This window comes from Haplochromis burtoni, unplaced genomic scaffold, assembly GCF_018398535.1.
Source record: "Haplochromis burtoni strain Fernald_Lab_line unplaced genomic scaffold, NCSU_Asbu1 Contig_172, whole genome shotgun sequence".
Lineage (NCBI taxonomy): Eukaryota > Metazoa > Chordata > Actinopteri > Cichliformes > Cichlidae > Haplochromis > Haplochromis burtoni.
In genome coordinates, this window is record NW_024582533.1 from 563,462 (window position 1) to 579,645 (window position 16,184).

The following is a 16,184-nucleotide window of genomic DNA, read 5'->3' on the forward strand; positions in this document are numbered from 1 at the left end:
AAAAAAAAAGACAAACAAACCCCAAAACAATTCAACAGCAAACAAACAAGCAAAAACATTTAGATCATTAAGTGTGACTGCCTGGTTTATAGTCGGCTGTGGGCACAGACAGCTGGAGAAACGACAGCTGATTAGACATTCCTGCTTTACATCTGGGCACATGTGTGCCTGGTGCATAGTAATGTAAATTCTCCACAGATGAGTCTCCACAGACACAGAAACCCCCCTCAAAAAACAGACAGGCATGTGGACCCTCGTTCTTACTGTATGTCACAGACACCTAAGCGTCCCTGGACTCAGGGACACAGAAAGTAGAAAACCTGCTTTTAAGCTGTGCCTTTTAGCTTCATAGTTCAACTAACCCTTCCAGGCAGCTCTTATTTGTGTGGTGACAGTAGATGAGACGACACATTAGGTTTATTAACAGTTGTAGCTCAAATCCGTGATGTTTAAACCAAGGAAGGGGGTTAATTTAAGCCCAGCTGGGCTTGAAATACACTTGTGTAAACCCTAAAGATGACGTTGATGATGAAGATGGTAAGTTTATGCCTTGAGAACAGAAACTGCTGCTTGGCAGTTAAAGCTGGTGCCTGAAAATGCTCACAAAGCTGACTACATTCAACATTATTTACGAAACAGATGAGAACAAATTATTAGCTCTCCTATGAAATTTAACCTACTAGGACCTGGCATCCACATATATAGACATCACATTTTGGGGTGTCTAGACCAGTGGTTCTCAAACTTTTCACAGTGAGTACCACTTCATAAAATATATGGCTCTTGAAGTACCACCCTTACGGCCGAAATTGAAGTACAGTAGTATAGGCCTATTTAACACCACATACAGTTTACACAAGACAATTTTATTTCTTATATGAATGTTATTTATTTTAACTGTCATAAACAGGATGTGACGAATGATAATAATAACAACTGTACTGTATTAAAACATTCACAGCAGGTGGGATATCCAATCTTTAAGTGAAGACCTGATGAAACCTGCTTCCGGGTCCAAACTACTCTTCATTTATTATGTCTGCTGTGTTTTTAACATGTTTTAATGCTTTGTATCTTGTTCTATTTAATCTGAACAAGCCCATAAAAAAAGTTATCACTGTTGGCCTCTCTCAGTTTTTATCATCACTATTCATTTTAAAGCTCAGTTTTTAAAACCTTACGATGTAACGACAGCCCAGCCCATGCAGCAGTATCCAGGAGAACAACTGCAATATAAGGCTAGTCATTAATAGATGACTAGCCTTATATTGCAGTTGTTCTCCTGTCTGAAGTTTGGTCCATTTACTGGAGTTCATCCTCCAGTATTACTGTGTTTATATTATGCTAACCATAGCTGTGTAGCCCACAGATCATTATATACCAGCTAGCCCAACTTCAGTAACCCTACAAACACCACTGCTGTTTAGTTTTCTGTCTTCATTTATGTCGTAAGTGATAGCAGAGCTGTATGTCTTAATTTTTGCTGTGGCGGTTAAGCTGCTGAACCTCCTTCGTGGTTCGTGCACGTCAAAGCTCACTTTGCTCTTCATGGCGTTTCAGCCGACGACACGAAATACCATCATGTGGTGGCCTCGCTGTCTACCCGCTGTGTGATGACCCTCCTCCAGGATCCGCCCACCCAAGCGAAATACACCGCTCTCAAGGCTCTTCTGGCTCCGGCTCCCAGAAGAGCCTCGGGAACTTTCGTGTCGTCTTTGCATACCTCTACAATGGTATATTATTTAATCTTTAAAAAACTGGGAGATTTCCCACATACCACCAGAGAGAGCCCAAGTACCACTAGTGGTACGCGTACCACAGTTTGAGAACCACTGGTCTAGACCACAATACTAAATTTTGCTCTACAAGGGCCTGATATCCACTTACAAGGACATTATACTGCCACTGTTCTATTGAAATTTAAAACGAATGTCCTCATATCATTTTTCTCAGAAACGACATCAGGTAAAAAGACAATTCTGTATTTTTACATTCATCAGGTGCCAATCAACCCAAATCGGAAAGAGATATTAAAAATGCATGCCATGAAAGAGTCTGGGTCTTAGGAGCTTAAAGTAACTTTTTCTGAGAATCCTTTTTAAAGGCTTGAAACTTTCCTTTTTGATAGTTTATAGTAAGGGCTGGATTAGGTGCCCCAGAATCCTCCCTTCGTTATGCTGCACTGGTGGGCTTCCCATGATGGGCTGAGTGTTTCTTCGTCACTCACCTTTCCCCCTCACTATGTGTTTGCACACCACTCTGCATTTAATTATTAGTCATTATTCCTCTCTGGCTCTCTTCCACAGTGCAATTTTTGCCCCGTCCTTCTCCCCTTATTTCCAATCAGTCGCGGCATATAAAGTGCCTCAAGGTGACTTTTGTGATTTGGTACCATATAAATAAAATACAATTTATCTGAGTAACTGACTATTAGCTATTATAAGGAGAGGTAATAATGCTGATCTGGTAGTTTTTGGTGTCTGTGATGTAATTGTGTTTCTGTGTGCAAAGTAAAATAATGTAGGGATCCTAAATAAAATTAGAAAGTTTGAATAAGCTGTGATAGAAATGCATTTCTTTGTTTAAAAGCACTTGGGAAATTATTTTTAAAAAATTGTCAATTTTCATAGGAGAGCAAATAATTATAAAATAATAAATATATAATAATAGTTGTATTATATAGGTTTATTATTATTATAATATAATCATAGTTGTCAAACTCAATCTAATACTTTTTACCTTACAGTTATTTTTTAAGACAAACATGTCTTGATATATTTTCACTTTTGATCTGCATTTCCTTCACAAGTGCACTGCGAGCACACATTTATATGAAATTTTAGTCTAATATATTTGGTCATTAAATTTAGGTTCAATAAAATAATACACTGGGTAAAACTGGAGACTTACATTGAGGGAGAGACTAGGACCTCTGTGCATGTTCCACCTCTGGGACTCTGCTGAGCCTATATGACTGACACACATATATCATATTTGAACAGTCACATGATACAAAGAAAGAAATCAACTACAACATGACAATAAGATACTTACCTCATGGTTCTTGAACGATGCGTAACTAGAAAAAAAAGAAAAACACAAGCTCAACATGAACATGAACCAGAAACGATTAAACTAAGCATCAGCGGTCAAACTGTAACACTTCAATCAACACAAATCACTGGGGTTACCTGGGGAGGTGACAGCCACAGGGAGGGACATCCTCTGAGTTCTGTAAATGAATGGGTTATTACTGCTTCATTTAAAAACTACAAATGAAGTGAACATGTTAAAATGAAAAAGAACTTTTACCCTTCAGTTTGAAATTGTCCTGGAGAGAGCTGCAGAGCAGAAGAAGATTCATTCAGATGAATCTTTTTGGTACTCTTGTTTTAAAAATTAGGCTTTTGAAGACTTACCCTCCATTGTGAAAGTGGCTTTTTCAATTCCATAGTTTCTTTCTTCACCTCTAAAAGCTGCTTTTTTAAGTCAGCATTCTCTCTTTGCAGGTCTGAGAGTTGCCTTGGAATAAGAGAAGAAGAAGAAAAACACTGCGGTTGGATGGTTTTATTTACACTGCCACAGAGGAAATAACAGCAGACATTAAAATCACCTGTAACTCTGCTCGGTGACTTCTTTAAGGCGTCTTTCCAATTCAGCAGACTTGTGCTTGAATTGTGCCATGACTCTCTCCATCTGCATCTGCTGAAAGATGACAATCTGGGAACATGAAGACATTGTTACTAAATGATAATTCTGTGAAAAATGAACAAATCAAGTTTGACTAGTGGGCAATAGCTCAGAGTTTCCCAAATAATCATAGCAGAGAGATGCATTTCATTTTTCAATCTGTAGCTAATGACATACCAAGTTAATAGTAATTGACTGCATACACTGGCATTTAACAACCCGCTATAACAATTAAAAGGCACAGAGGCAATGGGGCTTGAAGTGGCACGATCTGATATCGTCGTGTTGGTGTTGTTCCCACATCATCATAATAAATGTTGTTCCAGGTTCAACATTGCAAGTGACCAATCACATTGTTGTGACGTAATACTTTTGCGAGTTTGGAAAAAAACGCTGTAAATAAAAATCTAAGTAACTTGCGAGAAACCGCCTCTGTCCGCCAATCCAGCAATTTGAATTCTTTGCATTTCAGGATGCTGTTCTTTAATAAACGGTAAGCATTATACATATTGTCCTTGCAACATTGGAATTTCATAAATGAATGAATGGCTTGGCTTGCAAAAGTATTACGTCACAACAATGTGATTGGTCACTTGCAATGTTGAACCTGAAACAACATTTATTATGATGATGTGGGAACAACACCAACACGACAATATCAGATCATCCCTTGAAGTGCATGCTGCCTGGCAGGGACAGACCTGACACATGTGCTCTAGCCGTGATTGGATGAGCTTCACTGGGTCGTTGAAAAACATTTTTTCCTGCGGCTTCATCTGAAGCAGAAATACATCCACATGACAAAGAATGTTGGATGTCTGAATTAAAGTCAAACAGTAAGCTGCTTTGATTACGTCAGACTCACCAACCTCATTGATAGCCAGATAGCTGCAGCTGGCCCCACATACAGTGCACGGATCTAAAGCAGATGGGGAGGGTTTTTTTTTAGCAGCCTCAAACTTTGAGTTGCACTGCATCACAGTGGAGACATACTCATGAGGAAGTCTAGTTACAGCTCAGAAGCAAATGAACTCTCTCACTTGATTTAACGCATGCTTCACAGAAAATGTGGCCACAGCTGGACGCGGCAAACGTGGATCCTCTTCTTTTGAAGCACTGGTTACAGTGGAACCAGACCATTTTTGTGTGTTTCCTAAACACACACACACACAAAACAATCAAACAGACACAAGGTTATTGCCCAGTTTACTGCAGAAGAACTGGCCCTTATTTACCTCCCCTTCTTTTTGAGCCAGAATAAACTGTTGCACACGCACCTGTCTTTAATAGTTTCATGGGACTCTTAAAAAAAAAACAGCTGTGATCTTATTATCTGCAAGACCCCCATCAGTGCAAAATTTTATACCACACTCTTTTTGTACAGCTTTTTTTTTTCCGTCCTCATATTACACACTGGTAGCTGCAGGTAGTCCAACTTAGAAACAGAACTTATGTGTTGTCTTGCACACAACTCAAAATTACTCACATGAAATAATTACATAAAAGCCAAACCAGAGTTCAAAGGTAGGAAGGATAAAAGGTGATGGAAAAGGAGTAGCATGAGAAGAGGAAGCCCAAGAATAGTAATTTCAGATGAAACATGTCCAACTGTGGTAGAGCATGTTTTTCTTCTGGGAGTGGTTGGTTAACAAAACATTTTGAGGGGATTTTTTTATTTCCTTCTGTGTATGCTTTAACGTCATTCCTGCGTGTACAGTGGAATCTTTTTTTTTTTAACTTTATTAATCAAAATACTCAGTCTGCAGAGGCTTTCACGAGAGACGTCGGGGTTTTATTCGAGCTTAACAATGCATATTTCAGTCTTTATATTAACTTATCAATTTGTATCCCTTCATTAAAAAAAATACTGAACAGAAGTAATTTAAAAATATATTCTCAATGAATCCCTCTCAGTTTCCTCAATTACTCACTACAAAGGTGACTCTGACATTAAGCTAAAAAAAATGGCTTTACTCACTGAAAACTAAGTTAAACTCAAACTGTCACAAAGTATTAGCTTGCTAGCTAATTAGCTTAAGTTGTAGAAAACGGCGCTCAATCAGCCAAACAACTGGAAACACTGGACACTGGCAAAACACTAAAAGAAAGGACCCTCATATTGGCTTCCTTTTTTTAGGTGTCTTTCTAACCTTACCTGCTACACGGAGCCGCTGCTTTGACACAGGAGCAGTTAGCTCAGCAGTCCCCGCCTCGGGAACCCGGTCTGTGTTGTGATTGGCTAATGAATGATGACGACACTTTCTCTTAAAACCAAGATCCGATATTAAAGTGGAAACGTTTAGAATAAGACCGTGCTAGAATTTACTATACACAACTTCTGTGTCTCAAACAGCAGTCAAGGATATCATGCCTACCATCTCCAGTTTAATCAGTGTTTGGCTATAAATATTCGGAAGAATTTCTTGTCCGATTAACATAAGACGTGAGGAAAACGGGGACGCCGTGAAGCTTGTAAGTGCCCTTTGTTCCCAGGAATCTCTCTAGAAATACACTGCTCAAAAAATGACGGGAACACAAAAATAAGACATCCTAGATCTGAATAAATGAAATATTCTTATTAAATACTTTGTTCTTTACACAGTTGAATATGCTGACAACAAAATCACAAAAACTTTCAATGGAAATCATATTTAGCAACCCATGGAGGTCTGGATTTGGAGTCACACTCCGTATGAAAGTGGAAAAACACACTACAGGCTGATGCAACTTTAATGTAATGTCCTTAAAACAAGTCAAAATGAGGCTCAGTGTGTGTGGCCTCCACTTGCCTGTATGACCTCCCTACATCGCTTGGGCATGCTCCTGATGAGCTGGCAGATGATCTCCTGAGGAATTCCCCAGACCTGGGCTAAAGTTCCTGCCAACTCATGGACAGTCTGTGGTGCAACGTCACGTTGGTGGATGGAGCAAGACATGTCCAAGAGTGCTCAATTGGATTCAGGTCTGGGAACGGGCAGGCCAGTCCATAGCACCAATGCCTTTTTCTTGCAGGAACTGCTGACACTCCAGCCACATGAGGTCTAGCATTGCCTCACATTAGGAGGAACCCAGGGCCAACTGCACCAGCATATGGTCTCCAAAGTGTTCTGATGATCTCATCTGTGTACCTAATGGCAGTCAGGCTACCTCTGGCGAGCGCATGGAGTCAGTTTCTGATTGTTTGAGCAGACACACACACACACACACCCCCACCCTGAGCCACTTATGTGGGTTGTAGACTCCATCTCATGCTACCACTAGAGTGAAATCACCCCCAGCATTCAAAAGTGACCAGAGCATAGGTACGGAGAAGTGGTCTGCTGTCACCACCTGCAGAACCACTCCTTTGAGGAGGTCTTGCTAATTGCCTATAGTTTCCCACCTTTTGCCTATTCCATTTGCACAACAGCATGTGAAATTGACTGTCAGTGTTGCTTCTTGAGGGACAGCAGTTCAAGTATGCTGGTGGTATTGCCTAGAATTCATATAGCATATTTAAAAACAACATTTGACAAGCCTCATTTATAGTGACTTTTATTCCATGTACTGGAGTCTTTAGTCAACTCACAGCTTTCTTAGAATTAGTTGTCCCATTAGTGGCAAAAATGCATGCCTTTGGATTTTGCTAGTTTGTATTTTAACATTGATCGCTCAGTACATTTTTGAATAACTGAATTAAAAGACACCCATGAATACTTAAAGGCAAGTAATTTATTTATGCAGCTTTGATACAATTGCACAGATCTGAAATGCAAAGAAGCACCAACAGCCTGGAAGTTAAAAAACCTCAGATGAGCCTGAAGTCACGTGGATGGAGCCATTCGAGAACAGGATGTTTGTACCACCATTTCAAGGAGAAGCTTGCCTTAGTGACTCATTCTAATCCGTGATAGTGAGTGGACCAAGGACTACGTTTTGTACTGCACCATGCTTCCCTGTGGGGAGAAAAAAAAATAGCTTTGAGTCCTGTACAGCAAGACCACAGTTATATTAAAAAAAACAAACAAAAAAAAAGTAGAAATGTATACCTGTCACTAGATCCCTCGTCTTTCTGGCCTTGCAGCTGGACTCACAGCAGTCACATAGACTGTTGTGTGTAGGGTCGTCAAGCAACTCCCAACTGAAGTAGGCAGGAAGAAATAATCACTGAGCTTCTGCCGATTCCAGGACAATTTAGTCATAGCTCAGCATTCAAGCTGAACTACAACATATCCAGTACTACAAACTACAGAGTCAAGTAAACGTTTTACCCATAATCTTTGATGTAGTGGCAGGCCTTCTTAGTATTGCCAAGTCCGTTGGGATCCCAAGCCACAAGGCTGCAATGAATAAACACCTGCAGGATGCATCGTATTCCACAATTAACCAACAATCTTCTTCGTTTCCTACATTCAGTTCTTGCAGTTAAAGATATTTACCTCTCCTCCCACAGCAAACTTAAAGGCTTGAAGGGATAGCCGGATCTCTGAAGTCTTTTGCCTGGGTTCAAATTTTGAGCGCGATTTCTTACTGTCGACAAGACATCTGAGGTTCAAGAGAAACAGATTATTTCAAGGTCTAGTCAACAAGAATACCCAAGTCAGTGCTTCTTGATAGTGCAAGTTTACCCCTTGTTGGTGATTAATGGGTATAGAGAACTTTCAGGCTGCAACTCAGGTGTGGTGGCAGCGACACATTCATCAATGAGTAGCAGCAATGGCTGATGGGTCTGCTGCTCCACGCTAGCCATGATGGCGATGATTGAGCCCAGAGGGAATCTTGTAGATTCAGCAGGGCCTGAAAAGTTAGCTAGATTTACACAGAACAAGGTGAGTCGCAGGAATGTTTAGGACTGCTTCTATTTTCAGGCACTTTCAGATACCCACCATTCATGAGTCCAATATGAAATACTAGTTCTTCTAAACCATAGGTACTAAACACTGGCTCATAAACCAGGGGGTACCAATCTCTGGGCCTGCATGAAACAGGTTAAAAGGTTGCATTTTTTTTTTATTAAACATACATTTGCTTTTTTGTTCAGCATTCCATGTTACAACATGTCCACTTGCCTCTCAAATTCACAGACAATCAAGTCAATGTACGAAGGGATGACAGAATTAGGTGGGGTAATGTACGTCAGGTCATTGGCGTAGATTAGTCGTTTGCCAGTAACCTGTGGGGAGGAAAGATGAGTCACCAACCTGTAGGGATAGACGGTTCTTTCATGCACGTAGTTCTGGGCTACTCACAAGCCTCCTGAAGTTACAGTCATTGAAGTCCACAGTGAAAACAGCTTCCCTGTCTGTGAGGCTTGTGGGAAAGCAGCTGCCCAGACGGAGCAGTGAAGTGTCCATCTGAGATCTACCATCTGTCCACACCAGTGTCACAAAACCACCTTTACAATCCAGTTTCATGTCTAAGTAGAGAGGGAGGCAGCAAAGGGGACAATTAAAAAAATAAAATTCTTACCCTTAAATTCTAAAAAAAAAAAAAAAAAAGAAGCCATTTCTCATTTAGACATTACCTGCATTTACTGAACCTCTTGCCACCAGGCCCAAAACAGCTACACAATACCAAAGGGAGGCCATGATGACTGAACACTTGGTGCTGGTGCCACTGGTGTTTTTATTCTCTTACTGGGGACAGACTAATCAACAAAACCAGGTTCACCTGCTGTGTGTTCGCAGCTACAGGTGCAGCAGCAACAAGGTGTTTGCAATAAAGAGTTCAGTTGATTTTGATGTGATGTGAGTCACATGATGCAAATCTTAATATTTGTCCAGTTTAGTCAGTTTCACATCACATTACGATCATGAAAGCAGTAGTACTGTAGTCTGAGAAGGTAACGAGATGTTATATCAGTATGTGGCAATATCAGATATAGACAGTCAAATTCAGAAAACAAAACCGGAACATTTACAGCCGGCTTGTTTTACGTCATCTCACAGAGCGCTTTAGTATTAAACTCAAACAGAGTCAAATGCCAGGGAATAAAAATAAGTTTTAAATCTAGTTTTAATGTTGGAATGCTGTTCCACAGTTTGGGGGCAAAAAATGTCTGAGTTTAACTCTAGATTGAGGGACAGTCTGAAACATCTGACGGTCTGATTGGAGGGACCTGGAGCATCACAGGGCTCTAAGAGGTCAGAGATGTAGGAAGGAGTTAAACCATGAATGACTAAACAAACAGGAGGATTTTGAAATCAATTCTGAATCTCAGAGAGAAGCTAAAACAGGTGGCTGTGAGGACCCAAGGAAAAGCTGCACAAGCAAGAGACAGTAAGGTGAGTCGCAGTGTAGCCCAAATGAGAGGGATGCCTCTCAAATGGAAAAGCCTTCATTTTCCAATATGGAGTGGTGTGTGTGTGTGTGTGTATACAGTCAAATATTATACCAAGACTGATCACCAAGCTCAGAAAAACATCCATCCAGTTTAATTCATGGTTGTAGAGGGGCTGAGCCAGTCAGAGCTAATAGAGAAAGACAACTATTCACACCTGTTAACGCTCACACATTTGAAGTGTGGGACGAAGCAAGAATATCCACAAGGAAACTGAACACATGCAAGTCAACTTCAGTAAAGCCCCAGCTTATTGTTTTGACCCAAGGACCTTCTTGCTCTGAGGCAATAGTGATACACCAAATGAGGTTTTGAAAATACAAGTATCTGAAGAGCACACACTGTCAGTTTATACAGAATAGTCATTTATTGGATTCAAATGCAATTCCAGAAATGTGACTTTTACATTTAGAAGGCATTTGACAGTAGGGCCCACCTTCCTACTGATGCACAGCATCTCTGAAAAGCAGCAGTATCACATAAAAATGGCTGGTGTTTGACAGAACAAAGTCACAAGTAAGAGTTTACAATGTTTTAGTTATACCAAGAACAAGTATCATTTTAAAACAAAAACCCCAGAATAATGATTACGCAAAAAAAAAAAAAAAAAAAAAAAAAAAAAAAAAAAATCACACAATCGTGACGTCCTCGGAGGTTATCCGCCATCAGATCCTTCAGTCATACTGCAGTCGATATCCGTTTTGACCAAGCTTCGTCGCACAGCTTATTTGAGCTGTGGGTCAGCTGTAGTGGCAGACTCCATCATTGTGTCACTGTCCCTCAAGTCAGATTGGTCCACAATGATTAGGGGTCCCAACACAGAATTGTGACTCTGACCGTCTGATGCTGCAAGGAGAGTTGAATTCATGAGTGGTGAAGCACAGCCTGCTTCTTTAAATCAGATTTCATTTGAATCCCTTTGAAAGTACAGGTCTGATAGCATGCAGTCACATTAAAGACACATGAGGTTACCCCATTCAACACCCCTCCTGGACCGAGACTTGCAGCTCAAGTCACAGCAGTTACAGAGGGAGCTTCGGGATGGGTCATCAAGCAGCTCCCATCTGGAGATGGGGACAAAAAGAAAAGCAGTCATGTGGAGCATAACTTCCATATTCAGCAAGCAGTGTTCAGCCTGTTAAATGAGGAATTAAAACACAAAACCCTGTAGTTCAGCAGTATGAAATGCAGTTTAGTAAGTACAATTTTGCTCAAGAACACTTGAACACTTTAAGTAAATCTCTTTTTTAAGAGTTCCGATGCTAAAAAGCTTATTAAATGAGTGTAACAGTAATATAATTTCCATTTATCCAGAGACTGAGGAAAAAGGTCAAAACTTGTGAAGTACAAGTTGTTGAACTCAATAATCACCTGTTAGTTCCCTTTATATAATGACAGGCCTTCTTGCTTTCGGCAAAATTTTGAGGATCCCACACAGCCAGTTTACAGTGGATGTACACCTGAGGAACACAGGGCTCGAATTAAAGTTCCTTTAAATATTTATTCTTGAAATAATTTAACCTGTTCTCACCTCTCTGAAACCAAAGTTGAAGGACTGGAGGTAGAGGATGATTGCAGAAGAGTGGTACCGAGGCAGAAACATCGAATTCTCTTTTTTGCTTTCTAAAAGACACCTGGAGAAATTGGTAAGTCAGATTACCAATACGCATCGCTTCCACTACACTGAGTACAAAGTCTGAACAGTACTGGAACCCTACCCCTTGTTTCCAATGATTGGGTAAACCTGGCTGCTGGGCCGCAGCTCAGCTGTGGGGGCTGCGACACATTCCTCCATGAGCAACAGCAGTGGCTGATGAGACTTCTGCTCCACTGCTGCCCATATTGGCATGGGGGAGCCCAGAGGAATGATGTTCGTCTTTGCTATGCTTGATAGCTCCTCTGTGGAAAAGTAAATGCTAAGTAGTGTGCGTTTTAACACGTGCTTGTAATTTGGCATGGTGAGAAGTTACCATTGAGAAGCGCCATATGGAAGACCAGCCTGCCGTGACCCTCGGAAACCCCATATCCAGGGTTCACGAATCGGGGAATCCAATCCTTGGGTCTGAAATAAAAAAAATATTAAGAATGGCAAGATTCTACATTTCATACAATTTCAGTTTGAGAAAAAAATACAAGTGTCACAAACCTTCTGTAAACACATTCAATGGGATGCACAAAATCTGGAGGGTTTGGCTTTGTCTGTGGCCTGTAGCTCATTTCATTCTGATAGAATATGCGTTTTCCCTTTACCTGCAAGACGGGAAAGCAAACAAGTGATTAAATTAGAGCTCACAAGTGAGTGGAAGCTACTGAAGTTGCATCTCTCAGAGTACAGTACCATTTTAGTAAACTTGCACTCGGAAAACGTATAGTTGAACTGTGCTTCCCCCTCTCCAGAGGGCAGAACCTTCCACTGAGATGCCATGCAGTTTCCAAGAAAGAGTCGAGCTGCATACGGCACCAGCTCCGCATTCACCCTCCATGTCACCCTCACGGAGTTGTTTGCACAGACCACATTGATGTCTGAAAAATAAAACAAAACTCACGGTCATCTTTTATGTGGACAGAAACACTTAAAAATTTGTATCTGCGCATATATGCCTGAAATCCACCCCCCCCAAAAAAAAGAATATATATACCTGCATTGGCAACAGTTGTTGCAAAAACAGCCAGGACAAGCAAATCTAGGTAGAGATGAGTCCCCATGACTAAACAATCCTGTACACATTGGGACCAACATGCTTTATGAACTTCTTGCTTAATGACCTCAACCATCAACACCTGTGTGAAAGCAGAGCCCACGAATCACAGACTCAGAGTGCTCTATGAGCTCATCACTGTGTGATCGGGTGGACCTTGAATGAGTGGTATCTTTACTTTTACATTTCTTTTTCTTACTACATTTGCTTGACAGAATTTAGGTTTAACGCATTTCCTTCCTCTTATCAGCATCTTTCTTCATCATGAGAAAAGATTAATGTTAGACTTGTTTTTTTCTAGTTATCTTTGGAAATGCCCAGTCTTACAGAAGAAAGTGACACGTGTCATATCATAGGCCACTGAAACTTAGAGTATTACTTTCCATAAAGCTTACAAACTCTATGTGGATCAGTAACTTGACAAGCTTATTTGAGTTTACTTTTGTTGACATGCATGCAAGACTTGGAAGAAATATCCTAGAAAGCATAAATCAGGTAAACTTACATGTGCACGTTTAGTTGGCAGTTGTCTAAAATTGTATTTTTGCACCAACAACATAATTCCCAAAGAAAGCTGAAAAGTTTTAGCACAGTGGGCAGTGTCCTTAATGAACAGCTAGAGCACAAGTGAAGAAGAGGGAGGACTAAAAGATTATCTACAGCTGGTATTCAGTATCTGAAAGTCATTTCCTTAGGAAGGGTGGCCGTCAAGAAGCCATTCTTAAGGAAGGAAGAAAGGGGTGAGGTATACCAAATTGCTCAACAACTGGACTGAAAATCAATGAAACAGGTCTGGGAGTGATGAGTCATTGTGACTGGAATTATGGTCTGTATGTATGGAGGAGGTTAGGAGAGAGGTGAAATAGTGAGTGTCTATATGGTGGAGGCTCTGTCATTGTTTGGGTCCGTATTTCAGCCACTGCTGTTGGGGATCCTGACAAAACCATTAATGCAGAAAAGTGCCATCAGACTTTAATCCACCATGGGAAAACATGTGAATGGCAACAGTTTTATTTTTCAACACACACGCTGACAATGCAGTAAAAGCATACGTGGAGAGAAAAACACCATCATCAATGGAGCCAGAGCCTGCACCTCAACAAAATTGAAGCAGTGTGGGCTCACCATGACAGAGAATGGGACAAAAGGCAGGCGACATCCAGAGAAGAGCTTTGACTGTTCTTCAACTTAAAGGCTACCTGAAGAAATGACAAAAAAGCCGCCTAAGAGAGTTCAGACTGTGATAAAGAATAAAGATGGCCATACCAAATATTAACTTTCAAGCTCATTAGACTTGTACAAACTGTTTTTGCCTTATATTCTGCATTTATGTGTATTTTGTGTGCTTCAATAAATCACATTTTCCTGGGAAATTATGCGGAAATGACGAGTGATTCAAGACTTTTGCACATAAGGACTACTGTTTATATTTGTTCTTTTTGCAGTTCAAAATAAAGTATAGATGAGTACAATTCAGCGGAGGCAATATTTTTATATGATGTTGCATCACTACTGAAAATCGATTACATAAATCTATAATGGTATAGCTTTTTGGAAGTTTGCTTTTATTTAGCTGCCATGATTTTACTTACCAAAGCTTTTGTACATATGGGGTATAATTCAAGCCGTACAAAAGTACATTCTTTTGTTCACGTGAAATCTGCCTGCGACTTTAGAAATAGATGTAATGAAATAACAGATATATTGAAATAACTTAGATGATCTTGTATTTAGAAGTTAATACGTCAGAGAGGAACAAAAATGCTGGTGTGTTGTGACGGCGTCATGTCCGGAATGTTAGCCCGTGACACAGGAAGTAAAGTCCGGTTAGCAGAAGAAGTAGATTGTTATTCGGCAATTTGCTGTTTAGTTCACCAAGCTGTTCATAAAATTTGTTAGTATTATTTTCTTCATTCAGCATGTTGATCAAAGTCAAGGTAAGAACATTACTTTCTTTGATTCTAGCTCGGGCTCCATGGGTGGTGTTCAGTCCCGTCTCTGTTTCTCGATATCCCGCTAATATCACAGAGCCGGTTCGCTCATTTATTTCAGGGCCTGGGGCAACAGAAAACCCAACTTACACGCGACATGCTGTGAAACAGATCAGTGTTAAGCACCCGATCATTCAAGCGAAACTGCTCTTTCTTCACTGAGTTGCTATTGTTTGACGTTTGCTAACATCTAGTTTTGGTGACTGAAAACAGGTTAGCCCGTGCTGTACTACAACCACTGAATAGTTTATAGTTGTGACAAAGCAAAAAGGGCAAAAAATGTTTAGGGTTTACGCTACCGATGACACGAGACTTCATTGTGTACTTGCGACCGAAATGTTGACGTGTTTCTAAAGTTTAACAGAGTCTATAAACAGAGACATGGCGACTTGGCTAGTAGTGAAAATAATCAGTTTTTCCATTAACCAACACGGGCATCCTTTTCGAAACAGCTGTATGCAAATCCAGAGTTCAAATCATCTGGCAAAATTACATCAAATTTTGGATCAAAAATTTCCAAAAAAGTCCCAAAAACATTTATTTTAACCGTAACTGTGTGACAGTGTTTATGTACAATAGTATAGTAGCTGAAATTCCCTGGCAGCTTGGCTCGAGCCCAGAGAAAATCCTTGGTGAATTCCTCCTTCTTCTTAACCATTTAGGATTGTGAAAGTTCAGTGTTTCTATAATCGTTTTGTTATGTTTCAGACTCTCACTGGAAAAGAAATAGAGATTGACATAGAGCCCACAGATAAGGTAACATCTTGTGATAAATAGTCCTTGTTATATGCAGCTGCTAGATTTTGTTGCTTAATCTCTTGTTTTTGCTCAAATCAAGGTGGAGCGGATTAAAGAAAGAGTGGAAGAGAAGGAAGGGATCCCACCGCAGCAACAGAGACTTATCTACAGTGGAAAACAGATGTGAGGCATTTTGCTCTGCAGCTATCTGCATATGATCTCCAGGTGTTCTCCTGCAAACTCTAATCATCTCCTGTGTTGTCTTGTGAACCTCAGGAATGATGAGAAGACGGCAGCAGACTACAAGATCCAGGGAGGCTCAGTGCTCCATCTTGTGTTGGCGCTAAGAGGAGGATCAACAAACCACAGTTGCTGCTTACCCCTGTCCTCCACGTCATGAGTCGCTGTCATCATGGGAAGCCGGCCGAGTGCCAACGCTTTAGGTGTCTGTCATCGTCTAACCATGTTTCAACGCAGAAATCTGAAATCCTCCGTTCCAGGCCGACGGAAACGACAAAACAAAACAAAAATCAACCGGAAACATTAAAAAGAAAAAAGGACGTTCTAATTCCTTTGTACTTGTTTTTGAAATCCCACACTGGCTTTCTGAGTTTGACCAGTTAATGCAGGCACCCATGAAGAGACAGTTTGACAACACTGTGGTCTTTTTGCTTGTGAATAAATGATGAAGTTGATCCAAGTGTTGTCCTCTGATATATATACACATATACACACACACACACACAC

General features: G+C 40.5%; 4 protein-coding genes across 7 annotated transcripts in view; 1 reads left to right on the forward strand and 3 right to left on the reverse strand.

The window, feature by feature from the left end:
• LOC102308422 (RING finger protein 212B) overlaps positions 1-5,920 on the reverse strand; it is a 6,805-nt gene extending 885 nt beyond the window's left edge. Inside the window, exons 1-10 of one of the 4 annotated variants that reach the window (XM_042225460.1) lie at positions 5,846-5,920; positions 4,731-4,843; positions 4,560-4,609; positions 4,392-4,466; positions 3,614-3,702; positions 3,420-3,522; positions 3,313-3,341; positions 3,192-3,232; positions 3,055-3,079; positions 2,911-2,974 (exon numbers count right to left, since the gene is read on the reverse strand). In XM_042225460.1, coding sequence (XP_042081394.1) covers positions 2,911-2,974; positions 3,055-3,079; positions 3,192-3,232; positions 3,313-3,341; positions 3,420-3,522; positions 3,614-3,702; positions 4,392-4,466; positions 4,560-4,609; positions 4,731-4,830 — 576 coding nt within the window. In that variant the 5' untranslated portion in view covers positions 4,831-4,843; positions 5,846-5,920. Of the gene's footprint in view, positions 1-2,910; positions 2,975-3,054; positions 3,080-3,191; positions 3,233-3,312; positions 3,342-3,419; positions 3,523-3,613; positions 3,721-4,391; positions 4,467-4,559; positions 4,610-4,730; positions 4,844-5,845 lie in introns of all 4 variants that reach the window. The other 3 variants (XM_042225459.1, XM_042225458.1, XM_042225461.1) reach the window with 3 other exon arrangements.
• A 1,466-nt stretch (positions 5,921-7,386) lies between these two features.
• LOC102308101 (zona pellucida sperm-binding protein 3) lies at positions 7,387-9,303 on the reverse strand. The gene is made up of 9 exons (XM_005933653.3): positions 9,194-9,303; positions 8,919-9,085; positions 8,739-8,842; positions 8,556-8,644; positions 8,298-8,478; positions 8,109-8,214; positions 7,941-8,026; positions 7,719-7,810; positions 7,387-7,625 (listed from the first exon to the last, which is right to left on the reverse strand). Exons 1-9 carry the CDS (start codon positions 9,255-9,257, stop codon positions 7,570-7,572), a joined length of 945 nt encoding a protein of 314 aa, XP_005933715.1. The 5' UTR covers positions 9,258-9,303; the 3' UTR covers positions 7,387-7,569.
• Positions 9,304-10,353: 1,050 nt separating this feature from the next.
• Positions 10,354-12,759, reverse strand: zp3f.2 (zona pellucida glycoprotein 3f, tandem duplicate 2). Its single transcript, XM_005933652.3, has 9 exons — positions 12,649-12,759; positions 12,348-12,532; positions 12,156-12,259; positions 11,980-12,071; positions 11,728-11,908; positions 11,541-11,643; positions 11,381-11,469; positions 10,982-11,073; positions 10,354-10,855 (listed from the first exon to the last, which is right to left on the reverse strand). Exons 1-9 carry the CDS (start codon positions 12,713-12,715, stop codon positions 10,734-10,736), a joined length of 1,035 nt encoding a protein of 344 aa, XP_005933714.1. The 5' UTR covers positions 12,716-12,759; the 3' UTR covers positions 10,354-10,733.
• A 1,728-nt stretch (positions 12,760-14,487) lies between these two features.
• On the forward strand, positions 14,488-16,132 carry nedd8l (NEDD8 ubiquitin like modifier, like). The gene is made up of 4 exons (XM_005933651.3): positions 14,488-14,645; positions 15,408-15,455; positions 15,538-15,620; positions 15,714-16,132. The coding sequence occupies exons 1-4, from the start codon at positions 14,628-14,630 to the stop codon at positions 15,835-15,837; spliced, it is 273 nt and encodes a 90-aa protein (XP_005933713.1). The 5' UTR covers positions 14,488-14,627; the 3' UTR covers positions 15,838-16,132.
• Positions 16,133-16,184: the final 52 nt, after the last annotated feature.